The sequence below is a fragment of the Pongo pygmaeus genome, chromosome 21 (genome assembly GCF_028885625.2).
Source record: "Pongo pygmaeus isolate AG05252 chromosome 21, NHGRI_mPonPyg2-v2.0_pri, whole genome shotgun sequence".
Taxonomy (NCBI): Eukaryota; Metazoa; Chordata; class Mammalia; order Primates; family Hominidae; genus Pongo; species Pongo pygmaeus.
Window position 1 is genome coordinate 66,822,806 of NC_072394.2, and position 23,275 is coordinate 66,846,080.

Sequence of the window (23,275 nt, forward strand, 5' to 3'; positions counted from 1 at the left end):
GCCCCGCCCCGCCCCGCGCTCGGCCGGCTCCGCACCCCACCCGCCCCGCCCGCGCGTCGGCCCCCACAGTCGCCTGGGGGTGGCCCGGAGAGTTGAGGTGCTCATAGTGGAGCCCTGGCTCCCGGGCGGACGGAGCTGCGCGGTAGTAGATGGGGGTGTGGCCGTGGCCCCCGACTCTGCTCGGCGGGGCCGTTCCTGCCTTGCCATCCGTGTGGGACTTCCACGACAGCGGAGGCACGAGAGCTGGGCCCCATACGCTGCTTGCCCAGCTTGGGAAAGAGGAGGCTGCTGGAAAGGACCGATCGGCGAGTACGCCAGCCCGGCCCACCCCTCGCCTCCGTGAGCCTCGTCTGTAAAACTGGGTTAAGAGCCGCCTGTGGTGCTGTGGGGGTGTTCCCAAGGAAGGGGGAGATTCCTGTGCTGCGGGGCTGGGGAGAACTGGGGGTGCGGGTTCTTGCATCCGGAGTTTCTTGCATCCGGAGTCATGCTGAATGTCTCCTGTGGGGCCTGGCAGAGTCCCTGCTGACCCATGTGTCCCAAGATGTCCTAAAGCTTAAGGCCACACTGTCCCCTTTGCCACGAACGCCCTGTCCCTTTGGCCGACTCTTCTCATCCTTTATGACTCGGTACAGACGTGGGTTAGGCTTCTCATCGTAGCATGCTTTGGCCCAGTGTCAGGGTGGCCCTGACCCTGCTCTGGAAGTGTCTGCAGAGCATCTGTGTCCCCCGCCCCTCCCCGGCCCGGCTGTGTGCAGCTCCTGTCCTCCCCAGCACAAGCACTCGACCCGGATAGTTCCCAGTGTCGGGGTCCTGTTCATAAAATGCCTTCCAATTGCACAGGTCAGGTGCACACCTTACACCTTCACAGAACTCTGAGGGGTGCAAAGGGAGCTGGAGATTCTACTTGTGTTCCTCATTCAATGGACAAGTATCAGTATCTGGGTGCCCTTGTGGGCCAGGGAGTGGGACCAGAAGCCAGCTACGTAGATCAGCCTGGATCTGATGCTGGGGGCGCAGAGTGAGTTGTGGGGAGCAGGCAGGGAAGGCCTGGGTGAGAGGGGGGAGGGCTGAGGAGGGGAGGGTGTTGCGCTGCTGAGGGGGAGTGAGGGCCTGAAGGGGGAGGTCAGAGGTCAGAGGGCCCTGGAGGACAGGCTGCCTCTTGAAGCTGTACCCAGAGGCCTGGCCGACTTGACTGCAGAACCCTGTGACTGCCATGTTGTCAGGCCAGGCAAGGAAAGGCAGGGGCCAGGAAGCCCACAGGGACAAGAGGCAGGCTGCTACTTATTCATCCCACATAACACTCCCGAGCGGTGGGTACAGGTGAGGTCAGGGAAGCTCAACGAAGATGGGCCAGCACCTGGCTCAGGCCACACACAACCAGGCTGACCCCGCTGAGCCGGCCTGTTGTCTCTGCTGTGGGAAAATGCAGCTGTGGGCAGCTGGCAGGGGGTGAAGGTCAGTGCCCTCCCTGCCCCCTCAGGTCACTCTACAACCCCCCAATCATTCCCCCGTCTCCTCTGGCCCCTTGGGCCTGCTCTCCACTCCCCTGGCTTCTGCCTCTCGGCACACAGCATCCCTGAAGTCCATGGGTGGAGCCAGGTGAGCTGGGCAGTTGATGGTGGAGCTGGGATTTGAACCCAGGACCCTCTGCCCCCTCACAGCCCTCAATATATTGGGCTTTGGACCACATGCCTTCCTTCCCATAGAGCTTTCTACAGGCAGGCGTCCCTCCAGGCCCCATTCCCCAGCCTCCTTTGCACATCGAGCCCCGCCCTGCGCCTTTTCATGGGGATCAAAGGGCCCGAGTGCCGGCCTGACCCTGGTGCAGTCACTGAGGTCACTGTCTTGCTGGCCTTCTTCGGGTGCTGTGCCTGCTGTGCCTGTCTCTGCCCCTCTTGCCTCTTGCCTGTCTAATGCAGAGTGACCCATCCCCTTCAGAGCACTTGCTGCTCTGGGGCACTGCACCAAGACCCTTATTTTAAAGATGAAGAAATGGAGTCTCAGAGAAGTGGTGAAATAATACGTGATTCTCCCAGTAGATGAACTCATTCTAGGCACTCAGTCAATCCCCAAGACACGGAATCCTGGGGTCCAGGCTGCAGGGAGTTTGGCCAGAGGACACCAGGGCTGGCTGTCATCACATGTCACAAGCACATCAGGGTGTGAGTGGCTGCCACTCCTGGACAGACTGCCTCCCTTCCCTGTCTGTCTGCCCCTGCTCAAGCCCCTTCTCCCTGGCCTCCTTCCTCTCTACCCTTCCCTTCCTGAAACCCCTCCTGCCATCTCTCTGTCCCCTCCTTGTCAGCTGACTTCGGAGCTCTGTATACAGTCTGGGCTTGGGTCAAGGCCAAGGGCATCAACAGCCCAGAAAGAGTACAGTGCCCGGTGCACGGGTAGAAGGGCTGGCTGAGGGGCAAGTGCGCAGGGCTCCACCCCCTGGCCGGGGTTGGGGAGAAACACTGGCTGCCATTGAGCAGGATCCCTTCTGGACCCCAGTTCTGACCTCTGCCCCTCATTCCAGTCAGCTGGAGCCCCCTAGCAGGAGGAGCGGTTTGTCTGAGTTCCTGTAGTTCCCGCTTCTGTGCAGCCTGCTGGGCAGGGGGCTGGGAGGGAGGAAAAGGAAGCGGCGCCTAGGGAAGCCCCAGCTTCTGCAAAGAGCTCATGTCGGGGAGAAAAGTAAGGTCTGCCTAGAAACCTCGGGGCTTTTCAGAGTCCAGGGTTGTAGGTCGTGGGCCTGTTTGTCAGAATGGGACAGGGGTGGTTTCCTTTAGTACTCCACGCGTGAGTGTGTGTGGGGTGTGTGTGGGGGGGGTGGGTGTGGGGGTGTGGCGAGGGGCATTAAAGGGGTCACAGGAGGCTATTCAGGATGGAAAGGAAGGCCAGAGGGTGGGTTTTTTGTCTGGGGGCAGCAGGAGTTCCCCTTTCCCAGTCTCTTGGTCCTGTGGGCACAGCTGCTGCCTCTTCAAAGGCCAGCTTAGGTCACTTTCGCTGCCCACAGCACGGCCCTCTCCCTGGCCCCCTGGTGGGATGACCTGCACTCGGGACCACTGCAACCTGAGGCTACCCTTACTTCTGGGGGTGTGACTTTTGCTGAAACACGCTCTTTCTCCGTCCTCCCCAAGACTGGGGGCCTCCCATAGACCCACAGAACGCCAGGTTGCCAGTGGGGGGCAGATCGGGATTAGGGGTAGGCGTGTCCCTGGCCTGTTACTTTCACACCCACCCACTTGCGTCTCCCCAGTTTTTTGGGAGAGGCCCCACTCTCTGTACCCTGATGTCTGTGAGGTGCATGGGAGAGGCAGCGTCCACACTCCCCGCTTCCCTCGGGGGTCCTGGGGAGTGGCAGCAGAAAGACCAGCGAGCCTTCGGAGAATTATAACTTTATGTGGGAGGCTGGGGCCGTCGCACGCTCTGAGTCGCCGTCACCGCGGGAAGATGGTGCCATCCACGTTCTCCTCCAGGATGGTCTCCACGCGCCTCCGCTGCAGGGGAGAGAGGCTGGGGCCCGGCGTGTGCGGAGGCGGGCGGGGTCCCTCCCCTTTCCCCGCCCCTACCGGGGCTTGTCTGCACCTCTTGGCGGTCCAGGGGGTCCGGGATCCGCGTGGGCTTCAGCTGCGGCGGCAGGAACAGCTCCAGCCGGATGGCGGCGCGCGCGGACTTCTGCCGCTGGAGGAGCAGCGCGATCTCCTCGGCCTGCAGGGCCCGGGTAGCTGAGCGCGCGCCCCGCCCCGCCCCGGCCGGCTCCGCTCCACGCTCCCGGTGCGCCCACTCCGCCCTCCGACCCCCTCGCCTCACCCGCATGCGGGTGTAGCGCAGCCGCAGGGCGCGGACTCGCCCGCGGGCCTCCGCTGCCTTGAGGACGCCGAGGAGCCGGTTCTGGCGCTCGGCAGGCAGCTCGAGCGACTGCGTCCACGGGCGCGGGTCGGGCATGCGGTACCCCGGCTCCACCGACCCGCACGGGAAGGTGGAGGCCGCCGCGCCCACGTCCTCCAGCAGGTCGCCGAAGAGCAGATGGCGGTGACGCTGCGCAGGGAGCATGGCCGCCAGTCCCTGCGACGTCAGGGCCCAGCCCGGCTTGGGGGGCTCTGTCGCGGGCGCCCCCTTGGCACGCTCCTCACCCCGCGCCGCGCCTGGCGCGCTCTTCCCGCTTCGCTCCCGCGGGCCCTTGCGCCCACCCTCCTTCGCTGGCCGCGGCATCCTCCCGCCTGCGGAGGGAGGAGGGCGTCCCGTCGGTGCCGGGGCTGGCACCGGGCCCTGCCCGCCCCTCGGCAGGGCCCCACCGTGCGCCCCAGCTCCGGCCCGCTGGGCTCTCCGCAGTCGGTTTTGAGTTCCGCACCCCCAGCCTCTGAGCTTTGCCCAGGCCCTCTCCCTCTCCCGAGCGCACGTCCCCAGCAGCTCTGCCATCGGCTGATCCTGCTCAGTCCTGCAGTCAACTAGGACTTTCTGATCAACTCAGTTGTAGGAAATATCTTTCCTACCCTATGGACTGTTCTGTTTGAATTGAGAAAATGCTGAGACCCCCCTGAGTTGATCTCAGGCCCTGCCAGGGTGGGCGCCACACGGAGAGCTCTAGGTGGCGCCTGGGGGACCTTCGTTGTGCCCCTATGTCTGCGGTCCCCGACAGTCAGGGTCTCCCACCAGACAGCTGGCTCTTCCCCTTCGGGGCCTAGATGGTTGTGGGGAGCAGAGCCTAGGGGGCAGGTGACAGAAGAGGGAGGGTCCAAAAGCCCAGCTGGCTCCTTCCTTCCCGGCCCCAGCCTACAGCTGCCACCTTGTGCAGCTAGGGCTGGGCTCGCTGTGCCAGAGGCAGAGCCATGGCCAGCCCCAGCGGCGGCTAACGCCCCCGCCCCTCCTTAGCTCCTGCAGCCGAGGCCCAGCCCCCACCTCTTGGTCCCCACACCCCCTACTTGCTGCCTTCTCTGGTCGGTAGAACCTGCACCGTAGCCCAGACTCTTTGGGCTTGTTGACGCGGTTGCCCAGCAACCGGGAGTCCTGCCCCTCCCTCGACCAGTTGGGGCGGGTCGTGGCGGGGGGCAGGGTCCCCTCCGGAGGGCCCTGGGTTAGAGTCTGGGCGTGGACGCGCCCCTCATAGAGGCCATCGGGACATAGAGGCATAGAGCCGGCTTCTCCAGCTTGGGTGAGCGTCCTTTCCAGGCGGCCGCAGACGCGCCATCCTAGGGGTTGTGGGCCCAGGTTCCTGGCTTGAGGGGTCTTTGGGGTTAGTTTTGTGGGTGGGGCCCTCGGCTATGAGGAGACCTTTGTGGTTGAGGCCCATTCCCTTCTGATGGCCAGGGGGCCCTGGCCCTAGCCACTGGTGTTCACAGAAAGGGATAATGGGGCAGAACTCAGGACCTCTCACCTCTTCTAGGGCAAGTTTGGGGTCTCAGGGGTCCTGGTGTCCCCAGGACTAGAGCTGGGTTTTGCTGAACCCTGTGTCTTGGGATCTTGGGTCCTAGATACTAGATTTTGGAAATCTATTTGTGCATTCCTTTATTTTGTAACTAATTCTCAATTAACTACTTAATCATTTTATAATTTCTTCAGGCACTCATAAGTATGTTCTAGAATTTCCTAATTCACGTGCTTATTCCACAGTTTAGGCAAAAATTAGTGCACAAAGTCCGATCTGTTACGTATCTATTACTTCCACGAGATGTCTGTACTCTATATTCGTAGACCTGCCGCTGGGACACCTTGCTGGGAATTTGGAAACTGTGAGTCTGGGAGTAGGGCTGTCCTAGCTGAGGAGCAGGGTCTTAGCTGAGGTTCTGGCCTTTTGGCAGGAGGCTGTTGGGTGTTCCCATTGTTTCTGGGAGACTGCCCTGGCCTCTCAGTAATAGGGTAAATTTTGACATTCAGCCCTATGTCCCAGAGCTGGCACCCCATCCCATGGCTAGACCCATCCTTCCAGCCCTCAAGCTTTTGCTGCTCCCCAGGAAGGCCCTTCCTGGTGTTGTTCCCTCCCCTCCTGCAGGTGCCTTTGGGGTCCTGCCTGGGCTGCAGCACCAGCTTGGCTTGAGGAAGGTCCCTGGTCTCCAGAAGCAGCAGTGACTGCTTAGGGATGCTCACCCAGCAGCTGCTTTCTCTGGGCAGCCTTTGTGCTCCCATAGGGGTGAGTCCTTTGAGACAAGGACCTGGGCCATCCTCTCAGCTTCCCTGGGTCCAGGCCAGGGGGACACATGGGTGGGGCGCTTTCTGACTCTTGGCATTTGTGGGGGAGTCACGCAGGGAGTAGAGGAATATTCTTCTGTTCTGCAAGAAGGGGCTTGTAACCTGTTTTTATAGAACTGGAAAACCTTGACACCCCCTAGTCCGTAATTCGCAGCAGGTACTCCCAGGGCCTACCTGGCTCACATTCCTCACCCCTACTGTTTCTCCACACATGTGCAGTTCTGCAAGAAGGGAGGCATTCTCTATGTGTTTGGGGTCCAGCAACTGTGAGGGACCCAGCAAGCCGACACGTCCCATCTGTTTCTGTCCCCAGGATTCACGTGTTTTTCAAGGGCTAACAGAAATGCTGAGATCTAAAAGCATGTTTATTGCTGCCAAGGCCTGACAATGAAACTTCAAGTCAAATTAGTAAGCTTTATTAATGACTACAAAATTTAACATTATGTTGAGAAGCTACAACTCAATTTTTTTGTCATTGTATATAAATTATGTAAAGTTAAAATCACAAGGACAAAGTAATTCATTTTGATGAAACTCAGAATTGTTAAAATTCTTTCACTTTTTAAATAGCACAAATGTATGGCCTGGTGACTGGCTTCCCTGGGGGATGGCTGCTCTGTGAGGGGCTGCCAGACCCTCTGCCTTGATTCCTGTTCTTGGCCAGCCCAGGATGGTGAACCTGTGGAAGGAGGAGGGTAGACTGTGCCTGCCCTGGGGGTGGGAGTTGTGAGGACGAAGGACACTGCTCCAGCTACCGTCTGGTGTTTGCTGATTCTGAGTCACTGGATGAGAGTGAGGTGTGTGTATTTGCCTGGTGAGTGGGTGTGAATCTCACCCTGGAACCCAGGCCTGCCCAAATACCCAGGAGCTCCAAGAGCAGCCTGTGTCAGGCTTTAACCGTAATCTGTGGACACAAGCTCTGTGCTGTCATTTGCGTGTCATTGTTCATGTCTTGGGCTATCCCTAGTATCCTCGCATATTGTTTTGCCTGCCCAGGACATGTGTGTTTGAGGTTGTCTTGCTCTCTCATATAACATGTGTCTCTTGCTATCTCTTGTGTGACATATATGTTCTATATAGGACCCTGATTCTACCTTCCCCCTTCTGGAGGGACCAACCCACCCTTGGCAGGTTGGGGGAGGGCAGGACTCTATTAGGGGTCTAGAGAAACCTGGGCCATTTCATCTGCACCACCAGTTCTCCTCCGTGGGAGCCTTTCTGGGTCCAGGGCTGGGCCCCTGCCAACCCCAGGGAGCACCGTCAGTGTCACACCTGGCCACTCCCCTAGCCAGGTGACCAGGCCTGTCCTTCCCTCTAAGACTGTGCGTGTGAGGGGCCAGGCGCCTGCCTCCTGCGGGGCTCTGCTGGGTCCATTGACCACACTCTCAGAGGCTATCTGCTGAGACCAGAGCACACAGGCCTAGCCTGGCAGCCGTATTACTGAATCATGGCCAAGTTAGGAAGGTTCTCAGGGCTGGGGGTCCTGGGGTAGGCTTCTTGGAGGAGGTACGACTGGAGCTGGCTGGGGTGGGGCAGGATCCATGCAAGGGGTCAGGATCTGCACAGGGGCCGGGATCTGTGCACTCAGGCCAGGATCTCTGCATGTGGGCAAGAGTCTCTGCAGGGAGGACTTTTAGGGGGTGACAGGATCTGTGCAGTGGGTGGGATCTACATTGGGAGTCAGTGTCTGTTCAAGGGAGTCGGCGGACAGGACCCGTCCAGGGAGGGCAGCATCTGTACAGAGGGACCAAGGTCTATGCACGGGGATAGCATCTATGTGGGGTGGGGGCATGGTCTGTGCCAGGTTTCGGGGGTGCTAGATCTTTGCAGGTGTGGTCAGGATCTGCGCAAGGGGTAGGATCTGTGCAGGGAGGCCAGGATCTGTGCAGAGTGGCCAGGGTCTGTGCAGGGAGGCCAGGATCTGTGCAGGGAGGCCAGGGTCTGTGCAGAGTGGCCAGGGTCTGTGCAGAGTGGCCAGGGTCTGCGCAGGGAGGCCAGGGTCTGTGCAGGGAGGCCAGGGTCTTTGCAAGGGGGCAGCATCTTTGTAGGGGGGACAGGTTGTGTGCAGGCAGGTGCACAGGGTCAATGCAGGGGGCAAGGTCTGTACCAGGGGCTAGAGGTCTATGTGGGTGGGGGGCAGGTTCTGTGCAGGGGGCCTAGGCTGTTCAGCTTGCCAGGGTCTGTGCAGGGGGTTTGCAGCAGGCACAAGGGAGGGAGGAGCTGTCCTGGGTTCTATGGTTATGAAGATATCAGGGCAGGATGACACAGAACACACAGGAAGTTCAAGGGAACACATTATAAGATTGTGAACACCTGGACTGGGGAGGCCACAGCCTTCTGCTGGACCCTGAATGGCTCCCACAAAGGGAGTTGAGGTCTCTATTGACTCCTGAAAGGCCAGGCAAGGCAGAGCTGGGAGCTGCCTTGGTGGGGGTGCAGGTGGCTGGTTGCTATTGCTGGGTGAGAAGGCTTGGGGTCAAAAGAGGTGGGAGTGAGGGAGCTAGGTCTGACCTCGTCCCCCCTCCTTTCTTCCTATCCTCCTATCCCCAACGTGTTTTCCTCCCCCTTCTCCCCTCCTTCCTCACTCATCCTCTTGATCTCTCCATACTTCCTCCCCACTCCTTTCCCTTTCCTCCTCCTCCCCATCCCAACCCCTCCTCCTCCCCATCCCAACCCCTCCTCCTCCCCATCCCAACCCCCTCCTCCTCCCCATCCCAACCCCTCCTCCTCCCCATCCCAACCCCTCCTCCCCATCCCAACCCCTCCTCCCCATCCCAACCCCTCCTCCTCCCCATCCCAACCCCTCCTCCTCCCCATCCCAACCCCTCCTCCTCCCCATCCCAACCCCTCCTCCCCATCCCAACCCCTCCTCCTCCCCATCCCAACCCCTCCTCCTCCCCATCCCAACCCCTCCTCCCCATCCCAACCCCTCCTCCTCCCCATCCCAACCCCTCCTCCTCCCCATCCCAACCCCTCCTCCTCCCCATCCCAACCCCTCCTCCTCCCCATCCCAACCCCTCCTCCTCCCCATCTCTGCCTGTAGGGAGGAAGTCGTGGGGTGACCCAGGTGGAAGGCAGACATGCGAAGGGAGAGGTGTCTGCAGTAGCAGGGATGAGGTGCCTGTGTCCCGTCCTCTGCCCTGGCCTCTGACACTGGTTCCTGGACCGGGGACATCAGATGGGGCTCCTTTGTTCTTCTTCCCTTACGAGGTCTCTGGTCTGCCCACCCTCAGTGCCTGCAGTGCCCAGGCTGGGTCCCAGGCTGGGAGGCAGGCTCAGGAAGCTCGGGTAGGAGGGTCTAGGGTCTCCTGCTGAGATTTTGATGAGCCCAGCTGGGGCGGAGGGCTGCAGGAGTCCGAGCCTGCCTGGATTCCTGCCCCCTCTCGGCTCCTGAGGTCAGGGGGCTCACCCTCGAGCTTTTCCTGGAGAGCGTGTTTGTGCATGTGTGTGTCCTCTGGGTGTCGGAGGGCCTTGGTCTGTGTCTGCGTGTTCCCAAAGGTGTCCATGCACACTCTAGGTCTACCCATGTGCCTGTGTGCACCTTGGCGTCATCTTGCATGTGTGTGGCCCGTGTGTTTGTGCATCCCTGTGAGTGTCTGCATTTCTGAGTGTGTACCCATGTCTCTGTGTGTTCACCCCATGCCTGTCTGGGCATCTGTGTGTGTGTTTGCAGGAATGTGTGTCCCCATGTGTCCCTTGAGTGTCTCTGTTGATGTGCCCCGTGCCTTCACACGTGTCCTTGAGTCTTGGTTGCCGTGAAGATGCAGGGAGAAATCCTGGGGGACAGTGAGGGATGCTGGGTCCTGGGGCATCTGCCTGTTCCATCCTCTCCTGATTTGCCAGGTATCCTAGCAACGCTGCTGCCAGTTGCCTAGCAACCAGGTCCCCACTCTTGGAGAAGGTGCTCTGAGCAGGGTCTGAGCTGTGTGGGAAGAGGTCTGGTTCTCCTGCAAAGCTCGTGCAGGAAGTACGACCCCATGACCGGGAGGGAGCTGATGATTCAGCTCAGGGGTCACCCACACGGCCTTGACCTGTGACCTTTCATCTCAGTGGATCAGGCATGGGACCCCCGTGCTGAGAAGGAGGCAACTCTAAAGGAGCCATTCAGCTGTGCGGGTGCCAGGTGCTTGTCTGAGGGAGTGATGCTCAGGCATTGATCTGGCACCCAGCTGTGGCAGAGGTGCCCTGGGCGTGTCTCCAAGTGACGAACAGACCCGGGTTTCAACCCTGTCTCTGCCACTGTGACAGGTGGCCTCACACCTCTGAGGCTTCATGCTCTCAGCAGTGGCCGGGTATGGTGGGGGTGACTGAGCTCCAGGAGCACACAGTAGGTGCTGGGCCAGTGCCGTGTCCTGGACCCAAGCATCTTACCTGCTTGTTTACAATGAAGCTTTGATCTGTCGAGAGCTGGCCAGGTGGGGGCATTTCGGTGTGCCGGGAGCCCAGCTGTGGGGTCCTGGCCAGTCTGTCCAAGGCTGTGTCTGTGTGAGTCATGGTCCCCGTGTCTGTGTGTCCTTGTGTATGTCTCTCTGTCCTGTGTCTCCAATCCTGTGTCTGTGAACCCGTGGGCATCTCTGTCCGTGTGTCCTGGCCTGTGCATGTGTCTCTGTCTGGGGTCTGTGGGTCTGAGCCTCCTTTTTCATCTCTGTATGTGTGTCCTGGACTGTGTGTCTGTCCCTGTCCAGTGTGGGGCCGGCGCAGCCCTGGGTGCGGTGACCCACCTTCCTGCAGCTCCCCCCTCCTCCAGCCTGCGTAGCCCCTCCCCTTCTGGAGCTGCAGCCTCCTCCCCCTCCCCCCCAGGGCTCACTCGGCTGCTGCGTCTGGTCTGGCGTCTGCTGAGAAGATCCTGTACTGAGGCGAGTGGCGGCTGGGCCTCTTCTACCCTGCTCTGCACCTGTGCTCGACTGCCGGCCGGCTGAGGGTGGGGGTCTCCACGGTGGTCCCAGCTCCCAAGGAGGTTGCAGAGGTAAGGGCCTGAGCTGCTGGAGGTTGGGTGGGGGTCCTGCTGACAGACTGCAGCAAAGCAGGGCGGGTGGAGGGGCAGGAAGAAGCTGGGTCCCAGGCGTTTCTGGGTGTGTCTCAGTCTCTTTTGTGCCTGCGTGTGCGTGAGGGCAGGTTTGGGCATTTCTGTGTGTCTGTGTGTGTGACTTGTGTCCCTGCATCCCTGTGCCTGTGAACACACGAGTGGCTGTGTGTTCATCAGTCCCTGTGGGTGGACACGTGTCCTGGGGTGTAGCTGCCTCCAGGCAGCCTGTGTGTGAGTCTCTAAACCAAATGGGACCGTGTCCTTGCGAGTGCATGTGTGTCTTTGTGTTCTGTGAGTCCCTGTCTGTGCACACGTGTCCTCGTGTCTCCATGTGTCCCTGCATGTGCATGTGTGCCTGTGTGTTCTGGTGTGTGCCCGTGTGCCTCAGTGTCTGTGGCTGCCCAGTGTGGGGGTCCATGTGCCTGCTGGGCTGCACGTGCTGGGTTGTGAGGCCTCCGCTGGGCGTGTGTCTGGCACTGCAGCCACTTGTCTCTGTGCTCTGTCCCAGGTACTGTACTGAGTGGACCTGCAGGGCAGTGGCATGGAGCCCCTCTTCCCTGCCCCGTTCTGGGAGGTTATCTACGGCAGCCACCTTCAGGGCAACCTGTCCCTCCTGAGCCCCAACCACAGTCTGCTGCCTCCGCATCTGCTGCTCAATGCGAGCCACGGCGCCTTCCTGCCCCTCGGGCTCAAGGTCACCATCGTGGGGCTCTACCTGGCCGTGTGTGTCGGAGGGCTCCTGGGGAACTGCCTTGTCATGTACGTCATCCTCAGGTAGGCTAGGCCCCAAGGTTCCTGTCTGGTGAGTCCCACACAGCTGCAGAGGGGGAAACTGAGACCGGGTCTGTTCTGGATGGGCCTGAGCAGGTGTTGATTTCCTGCTTCCCCCATTCAATGTTTTTGACCCTGTCCAGGAGGCAGGGTCAATCCTGAGGCCTTGGGTGCTCCCCTCCCCAGGGAGCGGGGGAGGGGGCTGGCCCTGGCCCACCCCGCTCCGTCCCAGGCAGAGACGTCACCACCCTGACCCCTGGTTTGAGCTGTGGACCAGGCTCTGTGTCAAGCTGTCTGCTTGAATGACCTCATGAGATCCCACAGCGGCCCTGGCAGAGGCTTTTTTCAGCCCATTCCCTAGATGGGTGAAGGGAGGTGCAGGGGCTGGAGCTGGGACGGTTCTGAAACCCCTCTCAGGCTCCAGGGCTCCTGCTCATGGCAGGTGTCTGTGGCTGAGCCCATGATCTGTTGGTGTTCAGAGATGGGAAAACTTGTGGGGGCCATTGAGAGAGCAGCTGATAGTTGAGATTGAGGGGGCAGCGTGGGAGCAGTGTGGGGAGCAGTGTGTGGTCAGTGTGGGGGGCAGTGTGGGGGCAGTGTGGGGGCAGTGTGTGGTCAGTGTGGGGGGCAGTGTGGGCATCAGTGTGGGGGCAGTGTGTGGGGGAAGTGTGGGGGCAGTGTGGGGGCAGTGTGTGTGGTCAGTGTGGGGGGCAGTGTGGGCATCAGTGTGGGGGCAGTGTGGGCATCAGTGTGGGGGCAGTGTGTGGGGGCAGTGTGGGGGCAGTGTGGGGGCAGTGTGTGGGGGCAGTGTGGGGGCAGTGTGGGGGGGCAGTGTGGGGAGCAGTGTGGGGGCAGTGTGGGGGGGCAGTGTGGGCATCAGTGTGGGGGCAGTGTGTGGGGGCAGTGTGGGGGGGCAGTGTGGGGGCAGTGTGTGGGGGCAGTGTGGGCATCAGTGTGGGGGCAGTGTGTGGGGGCAGTGTGGGGGGGCAGTGCGGGGGCAGTGTGGGGGCAGTGTGTGGGGGCAGTGTGGGGGGGCAGTGTGGGGAGCAGTGTGGGGGCAGTGTGGGCATCAGTGTGGGGGCAGTGTGTGGGGGCAGTGTTGGGGGGCAGTGTGGGGGCAGTGTGTGGGGGCAGTGTGGGGGCAGTGTGGGGGCAGTGTGGGCGTCAGTGTGGGGGCAGTGTGGGGGGCAGTGTGGGGGCAGTGTGTGGGGGCAGTGGGGGGGCAGTGTGGGGGGCAGTGTGTGGTCAGTGTTGGGGGCAGTGTGGGAAAGCAGTGTGGGGGATAATGGGGAGCAGCCAGGGGGATAGTGTGGGGGATACTGTGGGGGACAGTGGGGAGCATCCAGGGAGATAACGGGGGGATAGCATGGGGGATAGTGTTAGGGACAGTGGGGGAAGCCAGAGGAATAGCAGGGGGATAGTGTGGGGGACAGTAGGGGGATAGTGGGGGTGAGCCAAGGGGATAGCAGGGGAATAGCGTGGGGGAGATGGTGTAGGGGGATAGCGGGGGGATAGCGTCGGGGGGATAGTGTGGGGGGGATAGTATGGGGGATAGTGGGGGGAAGCTGGGGGGATAGTGGGGGCATAGTGTGGGGGAGATGGTGTGGGGGGAGATGGTGTGGGGGAGATGGTGTGGGGGGCGTTGGTGTTGGGGAGATGGTGCGGGGGGAGTTGGTGCGGGGGGAGATGGTGCGGGGGGAGATGGTGCGGGGGGAGTTGGTGCGGGGGGAGATGGTGCGGGGGGAGATGGTGCGGGGGGAGATGGTGCGGGGGGAGATGGTGCGGGGGGAGTTGGTGCGGGGGGAGATGGTGCGGGGGGGAGATGGTGCGGGGGGAGACGGTGTCGAGCGGATAGTGTGGGGGAGCCAGGGGATAGCGTGGGGACAGCATGGGGGGCAGCGTGGGGGTGGGCAAGGAACCCTTCACATGGATTGTGGATTGGGCAGGTAGAAGATGGAGATGACTTAAGCAGAAAGATAGGGTTTTCTGGGCAGAGGAAATGATGGACCCCAAATGTATCCAGAGGAGAGAGAACTGAAGGGGCTGGGGACAGCAGGTGGGATCTTGAAGGCCCAGTTGGGGGAACTCTGTTCTTCAGGCAGTGAGGGGTTCTGGGTGGTGCTTTAGCAGGAAAATGACTGACTGACAGCTAGAATGAGGTTTCTTATTGGTCCAGGATATTTGCCTGGACCCGGAAAAATGTGATTCTGAAGAAAGTGCCCAGGGCTCTAAAGCAAGTGTTCCCTCCTTATAACCTCAAAGGGCCCCAAACGGAGGTGTTATGTAGGTAGAGACAGGACAGGGTAGTGGGGGTGTTCAAGCTGCCACCATCCTAGCCCTGTCCTCTTAGTGTCCTTGAGAAAAGCTCTTCCCCTCTGGGCCTTGTTTTTCCCATCTGGAAAGTGAGCAAGGTGGACCATGCAGCCACGTGTATATGTATGTGTGTGTACGTGTATGTGTGTGTGTGCAGGTGATGCGTGGTCAGACAAGAGAGTGGGAAGAACAGCTGTCCCTCCCCAGTGCTGACTCCTAAGGGAGGCTCCTGGGGAGGTTGCTCCATGATGTGCATGTCCCTTCATGGCTAGCGGGCGTGTCACAGCTGAGGAGTGCGGCAGCCTGGGGAAGTCCCTGGGCTTGAGCACCTTTCCTGATATTATCGCTTCTCTACTGTGTTTCTCCTCTGCATTGAGGCATTTAATCTCTCAGAGGCACTTCCTGGATTAGAGCAGACAGGGAAGGTCATCTGCTGGCCAGAGTCCCCAGAGAGACCAATGCTTAGGAGCTGCTGTGGCCACTCTGGCCCAAGAGGCAGCATGCAGCATGTTTTGAGCCAGTGGGCTGGGGTGACCATCCTGGGAGTCAGAACACTCCGTTCTGAGCCCTGCTCTGCTTTTTACCGGCTCTAAGGCCTTAAAAAAACAACATAGATCCTCTGGGCCTCAGTTTCTTCCTCTATAGAGTGGGGATCAAAGTAGTATTTTTGCAAATCTTCAATGACATAAATTCCCCCTGAAGAGCTTGACACAGGTATTTGCCATAATCATTGTCACTGTTGTTGTCTCTTCGTAATTGTGGCCTCTTTGTGCTTATTCATAATCCCTCTCTAAGAGGCAGAACTGAGCCCCATATTTCCTCATGGCAGCTACACTGACACAGAATAGTGTCATCTTGGGTGCTGCTGCCACTGCCAATATCGCCGCCACCATCATCATCACAGTCATCATCATCACCACCATCATCACCATCCTCACTATCACCACCACCAACCACCACCATCATCATCACATTCATCATCACAGTCATTACCATCATTATCACCATCACCACTATCACCACCACCATCATCACATTCATCATTACTGTCACCATCATCATCACAGTCAACTCTGTCACCATCATTATCACCATCACCACTATCGCCACCATTATCATCACATTCATCACCATCACCATCCTCACTATCACCACCATCACCATCACAGTCATCACCGTTGCCATAATTATCACCATCACCACTATCACCACCACAACCACCACCATCATCATCACAGTCATCATCACCATCCTCACTATCACCACCAACATCACCATCACCACTATCACCACCCATTCATCACCATCACCATCCTCACTATCACCACCACCACCACCACCATCATCATCACAGTCATCATCACCATCCTCACTATCACCACCAACATCACCATCACCATCACCATCATCATCACAGTCATCATCACCACCACCATCATCACCATCACCACTATCACCACCCATTCATCACCATCACCATCCTCACTATCACCACCACCACCACCACCATCATCACATTCATCATCATCACCATTATCACCATCACCACCACCACCGCCACCAACCACCACCATCATCACATTCATCATCACCATCCTCACTATCACCACCAACATCACCATCACCATCATCATCACAGTCATCATCACCACCCATTCATCACCATCACCATCCTCACTATCACCACCATCATCACCATCACCACCATTATCACCATCACCACTATCACCACCACCACCATCATCACCATCATCACCACCACCATCACCACCATAATCCCCCCCAACTATTACAACCATTAACTTATTTAACAAAAATTTATTAATCACCAACAATTTCCTCAGCCCTTTCCAGCACCTTTTCAGGTGCTTGGATACAATCATATCTTATTAGCATCCCTCCTGTCCCTGTCACCATTTTCTGTCTCCATTGCTAGACAGCAGTGTGGACTTGGAAGCCTTTTGATATGTTCTTATAGATTCTGGAGCCCTCAGAAACCTCTGGCAACTGTAGGGTCAGCATTTGAGTCTGTGAGGGGTCATGGAGGGGACTCAAAAGCAAGGAGAGCAGGCTCTTTCCCTTAGGGCTCTAAACCTTTGCTCCTGTGCAGAATCCGGGGTGTGTTCTGGTACCCTACATGCCCTGACTCCTCTAAAGTAGACTTGTGTTTAAGGCTTGGAATCCTTTTGTGTGTGTCAGAGTCACTTGAGCTGGTTAAGATGTTTAACCCCAGGCCCCACCCCCTGAGACTTACTCAGTGAGTCTCAGGTTGGGTCCAGGAGCTGTCACTTACCAAGCCCCCATGGGAGCTCTGATGTTAAGGGACTCAGGGCCAGTGTAGCCTGTGGTGGCCAAGAGGAGCCCCTTGCCCTTTGCTGCCCGGTCCAGCCAGCATGGCCAAGTGAAGCCTTTCTTCTCCCTCTACTCCGCAGGCACACCAAAATGAAAACGGCCACCAATATTTACATCTTTAACCTGGCCCTGGCTGACACTCTGGTCCTGCTGACGCTGCCCTTCCAGGGCACAGACATCCTCCTGGGCTTCTGGCCGTTTGGGAATGCCCTGTGCAAGACAGTCATTGCCATTGACTACTACAACATGTTCACCAGCACCTTCACCCTGACTGCCATGAGTGTGGATCGCTACGTAGCCATCTGCCACCCCATCCGCGCCCTCGACGTCCGCACGTCCAGCAAAGCCCAGGCTGTCAACGTGGCCATCTGGGCCCTGGCCTCTGTTGTTGGTGTTCCTGTTGCCATCATGGGCTCGGCACAGGTCGAGGATGAAGGTCAGTGGGGTGTCCCCTCCTCCCCTCACCAGGCTCCGTGGCTCCCGGGTGGCTCCTCTGGGCCCACTTGCCCTCCACGTCTCCTGGGCCCACTCTGACCCCGTTTCTTTCCCTGCAGAGATCGAGTGCCTGGTGGAGATCCCTACCCCTCAGGACTACTGGGGCCCTGTGTTTGCCGTCTGCATCTTCCTCTTCTCCTTCATCATCCCCGTGCTCATCATCTCTGTCTGCTACAGCCTCATGATCCGGCGGCTCCGTGGAGTACGCCTGCTCTCAGGCTCCCGAGAGAAGGACCGGAACCTGCGGCGCATCACTCGGCTGGTGCTGGTGGTGGTGGCTGTGTTCGTGGGCTGCTGGACGCCCGTCCAGGTCTTCGTGCTGGTCCAAGGGCTGGGGGTTCAGCCGGGCAGCGAGACTGCCGTGGCCATTCTGCGCTTCTGCACGGCCCTGGGCTACGTCAACAGCTGCCTCAACCCCATCCTCTATGCCTTCCTGGATGAGAACTTCAAGGCCTGCTTCCGCAAGTTCTGCTGTGCATCTGCCCTGCGCCGGGACGCGCAGGTGTCCGACCGTGTGCGCAGCATCGCCAAGGATGTGGCCCTGGCCTGCAAGACCTCAGAGATGGTACCGCGGCCCGCATGACTAGGCGTGGACCTGCCCATGGTGCCTGTCAGCCCGCAGAGCCCATCTACGCCCAACACGGAGCTCACACAGGTCACTGCTCTCTAGGCTGACACACCCTGAGCCCTGAGCATCTGGAGCCTGGGATGGGCTTTTCCCTGTGGGCCAGGGACGCTCGGTCCCAGAGGAGGACCTAGTGACATCATGGGACAGGTCAGAGCATTAGGGCCACCTCCATGGCCCCAGACAGACTAAAGCTGCCCTCCTGGTGCAGGGCTGAGGGGACACAAGGACCTACCTGGAAGCAGCTGACGTGTTGGTGGACGGCCGTGACTGGAGCCCGTGCCCCTCCCTCCCCGCGCTTCATGTGACTCTTGGCCTCTCTGCTGCTGCGTTGGCAGAACCCTGGGTGGGGACGCACCTGGAGGAGGAGCAGCAGCTGTGTCATCCTGTGTACCCCATGTGCTGTGTGCTGTTTGCATGGCAGGGCTCCAGCTGCCTTCAGCCCTGTGATGTCTCCTCAGGGCAGCTGGACAGGCTTGGCGCTGCCTGGGAAGTGCAGCAGGCAGCTTTTCTTTGGGGTGGGACTTGCCCTGAGCTTGGAGCTGCCACCTGGAGGACTTGCCTGTTCTGACTCCACCTGTGCAGCCAGGGCCACCCCAGGAGAAAGTGTCCAGGTGGGCTGGCAGTCCCTGGCTGCAGACCCCGAGCTGGTCCTGGGCCAGCCGCACCTCTGAAGGTTTTCTGTGTGCTGCACTGTGCAGGCCTCATCCCTGACTGCAGCTTGACTCTGGGCCCAACCCCCATTTCCCTTCAGGAGACCAACGAGAGGCCCTGGCCCATTCCCTCCAGCGGTGCAATGAACTATCCTGCTGTGGACCGTCAACCGAGCTCTGCTTCTCCGTGTGTGGCAGGTGTCTCAGGAGGAAGGCGCCGCATGACCACGTGGGCAGCTCTGTTGTTCACAAAGTGGAGGCCTCGTTTTCCTGGTCTTGACTGCTCTGTTTGGGTGGGAGAAGATTCTCTGAGGGTCCCCACATCCTCCCAGGGCTCTCCTCACAGCCTCTCCTTTGCTTGAAGCCAGAGATCAGTGGCCGTGCTGTGTTGTGGGGATACTGTGTGGAAGGAGAAGCCGGTGGCCACAGCAGAGTCCTGCTCTGGGGACGCCTGCTTCATTTACAAGCCTCAAGATGGCTCTGCATAGGGCCTGAGCTTGCTGCCCAACGGGAGGATGGCTTCACGGCAGAGCCAGTATGAGGGGTGGGGCTTGGCAGGCCTTGCTTGAGCCAAACTGCAAGGGCTGTGGTGGCTGTGAGGACACTGCGGGGGTGGGGGGGCATCTGTACCTCAGGGGATGCCCCGCTGTGGTCACCCAGAGAATCACCCCTCCTGGTCTACAGATGGAAGCTGCAGGTTGGTGACTTTGCAAATGCACTTCCTACAGATGAACTATTAAAAGACCTGCAACATTGAAAAAACTCATTTTTTCCACCAAGACCTTGGCCAGGTAACCTACCTTAGGCACCTGCAAAGAACAGGAAGTGATGGCTGTCTCGCAACAGAGCCTGGGCTGCTCCTCCCGCTCTGGGGAGTCTAGGCTGTGGGACTGTTCTGGGGAGGCCCGTGCTGTCTCCATGACGTCTGTGGCAGGAGTCGCTGAGGACGGAAGCTGCCTAGCTACAGTTTTCTTGCCAAGGCGAAGTGTTTTGTGAATCTGTGCTGATGTAATGTGCATCTTCACGTATTTATGCATGTGGCAAGCGTTACTTCCTGTGCATGTAGCCAGCCCTGGGTCTGTCTCTGGGGTAATGAAAAAGGACCCTAATAAACACCTGCTCACCGGCTGAGTATTCTTCATAACGGGTGTTTCTGGCTCCTGCCACCTGGGGATTTGCTTCTGGGGTGACTTTTCTGGGATTGGCACGTGGCTGGGAGGAGGCTGTGGGTTTAGGCTGAATTCTTGTACCTGTCCTGTGCTGCTCAACAGGCTGGGCTCTGCCCTCAGTGAAGGGTCCCCCAGGAGGCTGCAACCCTGGGGAAAGTTGAAGCCAGTTAGTGGTGTGTTGGCCGGGCTGTTACCTTTTCTTCAGCACACACAGTTTCTCTCTAAACAACCGATGGCTGCACCTCTCCCCGGCCCCCTGGAAAGAGAGGTTTCCTGAGGATCCAGTGGGAGGGTGCTGCTCCCACCCAGGTTGCAGGGTTTTCTTCCCCCCATTTCATCTCAGAAGAACCCCTGCTCCTGCTCATTTCCCCTTCCTTGAGCAGATCTGAGGGGAGTTTTGGTGAGGGATGAGCAGACGGCCTCCTCTGGGGCTGGGCACACTCTTGCCATGGACATCTGCCTCCTGGTTCCTGTTTGGCCCAGTTCAGCCCAGGCTGACCTGCAAAACAGAGCAGCTTTGGAGGGTGGGTACGGGCACACTCCAGTCCAAGTACTTGTCTCCAGGGTATGGGCAGATGGGCAAGTTCTGTAGGGTTTTCTATAGGTTTGAATGACAGACACTGTCTTATCCTGGACTGCTGTAGAAAAGTACCATAGACTCAGTTGCAATAGAGACAACAGACGTTTATTTCTCACGGTTCTGGAGGCTGGAGACCTGAGATCAGGTGCAGGCACAGTCGGGTTCCGGGGAAGATCTGCTCCCAGGCTGCAGAGGGCCATCTTCTCACTATATCATGACATGGGTTTGACAGCTCGAGAACGTGCCTTTCCTAAAGGCACTCCTCCCATTCAGGAGGGCTCCGCCGTCATGACCTGTCATCTCCCAAAGGCCCCCCTCTCCTGATACCATCAGCTTGGGGGACTGGGATTTGAAAATGCAAATTTTGGAGGAACACAAATAGTTCATAACAAACACATTGCCATTAAAGCAAAAATTTAGCACCAAGGGACAATTTGGGAGGGACAGGCTGCACCGGGGCAGTTACCGTGCCCTTGGGCCCTGGAGATGGTATGGTCTTGGTAGAGGAGGCTCACACATGGTGCTGACTGTCCTGTCTTCGGGTGGGTGTGGATCCAGGGCTAAGCCCACAGCTAGTGTCTTCCAGAAGGAGCTGGCCAGACAGAGGCCAAGGGCCGTAGGAGGAGTTGGGGGGCGTTGGAGGCTGACTAGCTCCCTTGCCCTCCAGGACTGGGTTCCACCCCGGCCCACTCCACCCCTCCTCTGACCGCACCCTGTGTCTCTTCTCCAGCCCCCGGCTCCCCAACCCACCTCTGCTGTTGGGCTTGGTCAAGTCACCTGGCTTTTCTGAGCCTCAGTTTCCTTCCGTGTGCAAAGGGGACCGCAGAACCCTCTTTGTGGGGTTGTGGGGGAAGGCTGGGGCGCCCTGGAGGGTCCCGGGTCCGGTCCGACCTCGGGAAGGCCGGGGTTCGGCAGCGGCGTCGGACCCTCCCGCCAGGGGGCGCTGTGGGCTCACGCGGGCGCAGCCTTGGGCTCCAGGGCGCTGCGGTGGGAAACGCGGTGACTAGCGGGGTCTGAAAGTGGGTGGCTGGGCCAGGCTCTCCCTGGGACCAGGAGCCCAGAGCGTGGAGACGTGGCGGGCTGAGCCGCTCAGTGTGGCCCCTGCCCCGCGCCCACCCCGCCCCGTGTCAGGAGGTCCGCGGTGGGGGAGGGCCCGCCTCCCGGGGAGAGCGCGCCTGCCCCTCCCTCCCGGCTGGCTGCGGGGTGGTCTGCAGACCCTTTGGCTGTGCCTGATCTGCCTGGTCCCCGAGGAGAAGACGCTGAGGATCCCATTGCTGGACTGTGGATGGGGATAGGAGACGCCCGAGGTAAGAAGGGGTCCGGGTTCTTTGGAGGAATCCTGGTTGGCGCCTTCTCTGCCGCAGAGATGTCCGGCTGGGGCCGGAGGGCATGCTGGGGGCAGGGTGGGAGACCTGGGCCCTGAGGGCTGTAGGGGCTCTTGCCCGGGCGCTCCTTAAGCTCCCCGCCCCCTCCGACCCCTCCGCCCCCCCACCCCCTGGTGCTCACTCTCAGTCCTGCCTTGCGCACATTCCCACTCCCGAGCCTCTCCTGCCCGCCCCTCGTTGTTCACTTGCTCATTTACGCCTCACACCTGGCTCTGCCGCGGGCTTGGAGCGGGTGTCTGGGAAACAGTCTCACTTGTCTCCTCAAGGGGCTCCGGGGCACCGTAACAGCGTGCAGAGCGCAGTCAGGCTGCCGTGCTGCTGCTTTGCGAGGTGCGACTGCAGTGCAGCCAGGAAACAAATCTAGGGACAGCTTGTTCTTCCTGCGGTGTCGGTGTTGGTGGTGGCTTAAAAATTGCCCACAGGCTGGGCTCACGCCTGTAATCCCAGCACTTTGGGAGGCTGAGGCAGGAGGATCACTTGAGCCCAGGAGTTTGAGACCAGCCTGGGCAACATAGTGAGACCCTGTCTTTCAAAAAAAAAAAAATTTGCCTGGCGTGGTGGCGCATGCATGTAGTCCCAGCTACTCCAGAGCCTGATGTGGGGGGATTGCTTGAGCTCAGGAAGTCGAAGCTGCAGTGAGCCGTGACCGCACCACAGCACTCCAGCCTGGGCAGCAGAGTGAGACCCCTTCTCAATTAAAAAAAAAAAAATTGAAGCAAAAGAAAAATAAACCGTCTACAGCCCCCAAGTGTGGGCTGGACATGTGACTTGCTTCCAATGCACAGAATGTAGTAGAAGGGATGGCAAGTGGCTTCGGACACTTGGCCTCAAATGTATCGTGGCTTCCTCTTGGCTCCCCTCTGGGTTGCTGGCTCTGGGGGACCCAGTGCCATGTTTTGAGGACACTCAGCCCCTGAAGCATCCATGTGTTGAGGAGCAGAGGCCTCCTGCCCGTAGCTGTGGGAGGAAGACTTCTCAGAAGAAGATACCCCAGCCCCTGCCCAGCCTTCAGAGGGCCAGGGCCTGGGCCAACGTCCTAACTGCAACCTCAGGAGAGACCCTGAGCCAGAACCACCCAAAAAGCCATTTTAATTCTTGAACCACAGAAGCTGGGAAATAGTAGAAGTTGTTTTAAGTGGCTAAGTTTTGGAGAAATTTGTTATGCAGCAACAGATAATTAATACAACATTGTCAGGGAGGATAAGTGGATGGAGATGGCCCTGGCGTGTTTGGCTGGCTAGCACGGAGGAGGAGCACTGATGCAGGCCTGAGCCGAGTGGGCTGGACAGGCTGGGCCCTCGTGGCCTGGAACGCTGGAGTACTTGGTGGATGGGTGGAGGTGGGCATACACCCTGAGACACCTCGTGGGGTGGTGAATGGTGGGTCCTGTGTGCCAGCTGGACAGATTGATCAGAGCTCTGGGTCATGAGGACTGAAACCAACCCAGAGCACTCACACCTCACTGCCAGGCTGGAATGCCAGGCATGGAACCAGCTGAGAGCCATGGGGCCAAGAGTTGGGGCCTGGCCACAGCACACCTGGGACCAGCCCCTGGCCTCTGCCACGTGACAGTCAGTGGTCTCTGAGCTGCCTGCACTTCATTACCACCCCTCACCCTGCCCCCACCAGAGTTTCAGCATGCAGCTCCTGCTGGCTGATTACAAGCCCCTGGCCACACCCCAGGAGAAAGAGTTCCAGGTTCCAGCCTGTCCAAGTGACAGATGGTTCCTAGGCT

General features: G+C 59.3%; 2 protein-coding genes across 17 annotated transcripts; one reads left to right on the plus strand and one right to left on the minus strand.

The window, feature by feature from the left end:
* Positions 1–5: 5 nt before the first annotated feature.
* OPRL1 (opioid related nociceptin receptor 1) lies at positions 6–19,550 on the plus strand. 12 transcript variants are annotated; one of them, XM_054467794.2, is made up of 8 exons: positions 4,835–5,137; positions 5,596–5,714; positions 6,485–6,579; positions 9,215–9,381; positions 10,972–11,137; positions 11,706–11,971; positions 16,714–17,069; positions 17,188–19,550. In XM_054467794.2, the coding sequence occupies exons 6-8, from the start codon at positions 11,739–11,741 to the stop codon at positions 17,709–17,711; spliced, it is 1,113 nt and encodes a 370-aa protein (XP_054323769.1). In that variant the 5' UTR covers positions 4,835–5,137; positions 5,596–5,714; positions 6,485–6,579; positions 9,215–9,381; positions 10,972–11,137; positions 11,706–11,738; the 3' UTR covers positions 17,712–19,550. The 12 variants fall into 12 exon arrangements, with proteins under 12 accessions (XP_063515587.1, XP_063515586.1, XP_063515584.1 ...); XM_063659513.1 differs by lacking the exon at positions 9,215–9,381 and having other exon boundaries at positions 5,596–6,112; XM_054467795.2 differs by lacking the exon at positions 9,215–9,381.
* Positions 3,365–4,942, minus strand: LKAAEAR1 (LKAAEAR motif containing 1). 5 transcript variants are annotated; one of them, XM_054467806.2, is made up of 4 exons: positions 4,885–4,942; positions 3,796–4,205; positions 3,571–3,693; positions 3,365–3,482 (listed from the first exon to the last, which is right to left on the minus strand). In XM_054467806.2, the coding sequence occupies exons 2-4, from the start codon at positions 4,195–4,197 to the stop codon at positions 3,423–3,425; spliced, it is 585 nt and encodes a 194-aa protein (XP_054323781.1). In that variant the 5' UTR covers positions 4,198–4,205; positions 4,885–4,942; the 3' UTR covers positions 3,365–3,422. The 5 variants fall into 5 exon arrangements, with proteins under 5 accessions (XP_054323781.1, XP_054323780.1, XP_054323779.1 ...); XM_054467805.2 differs by having other exon boundaries at positions 3,365–3,693; XM_054467804.2 differs by having other exon boundaries at positions 3,365–3,693; positions 4,337–4,885.
* Positions 19,551–23,275: the final 3,725 nt, after the last annotated feature.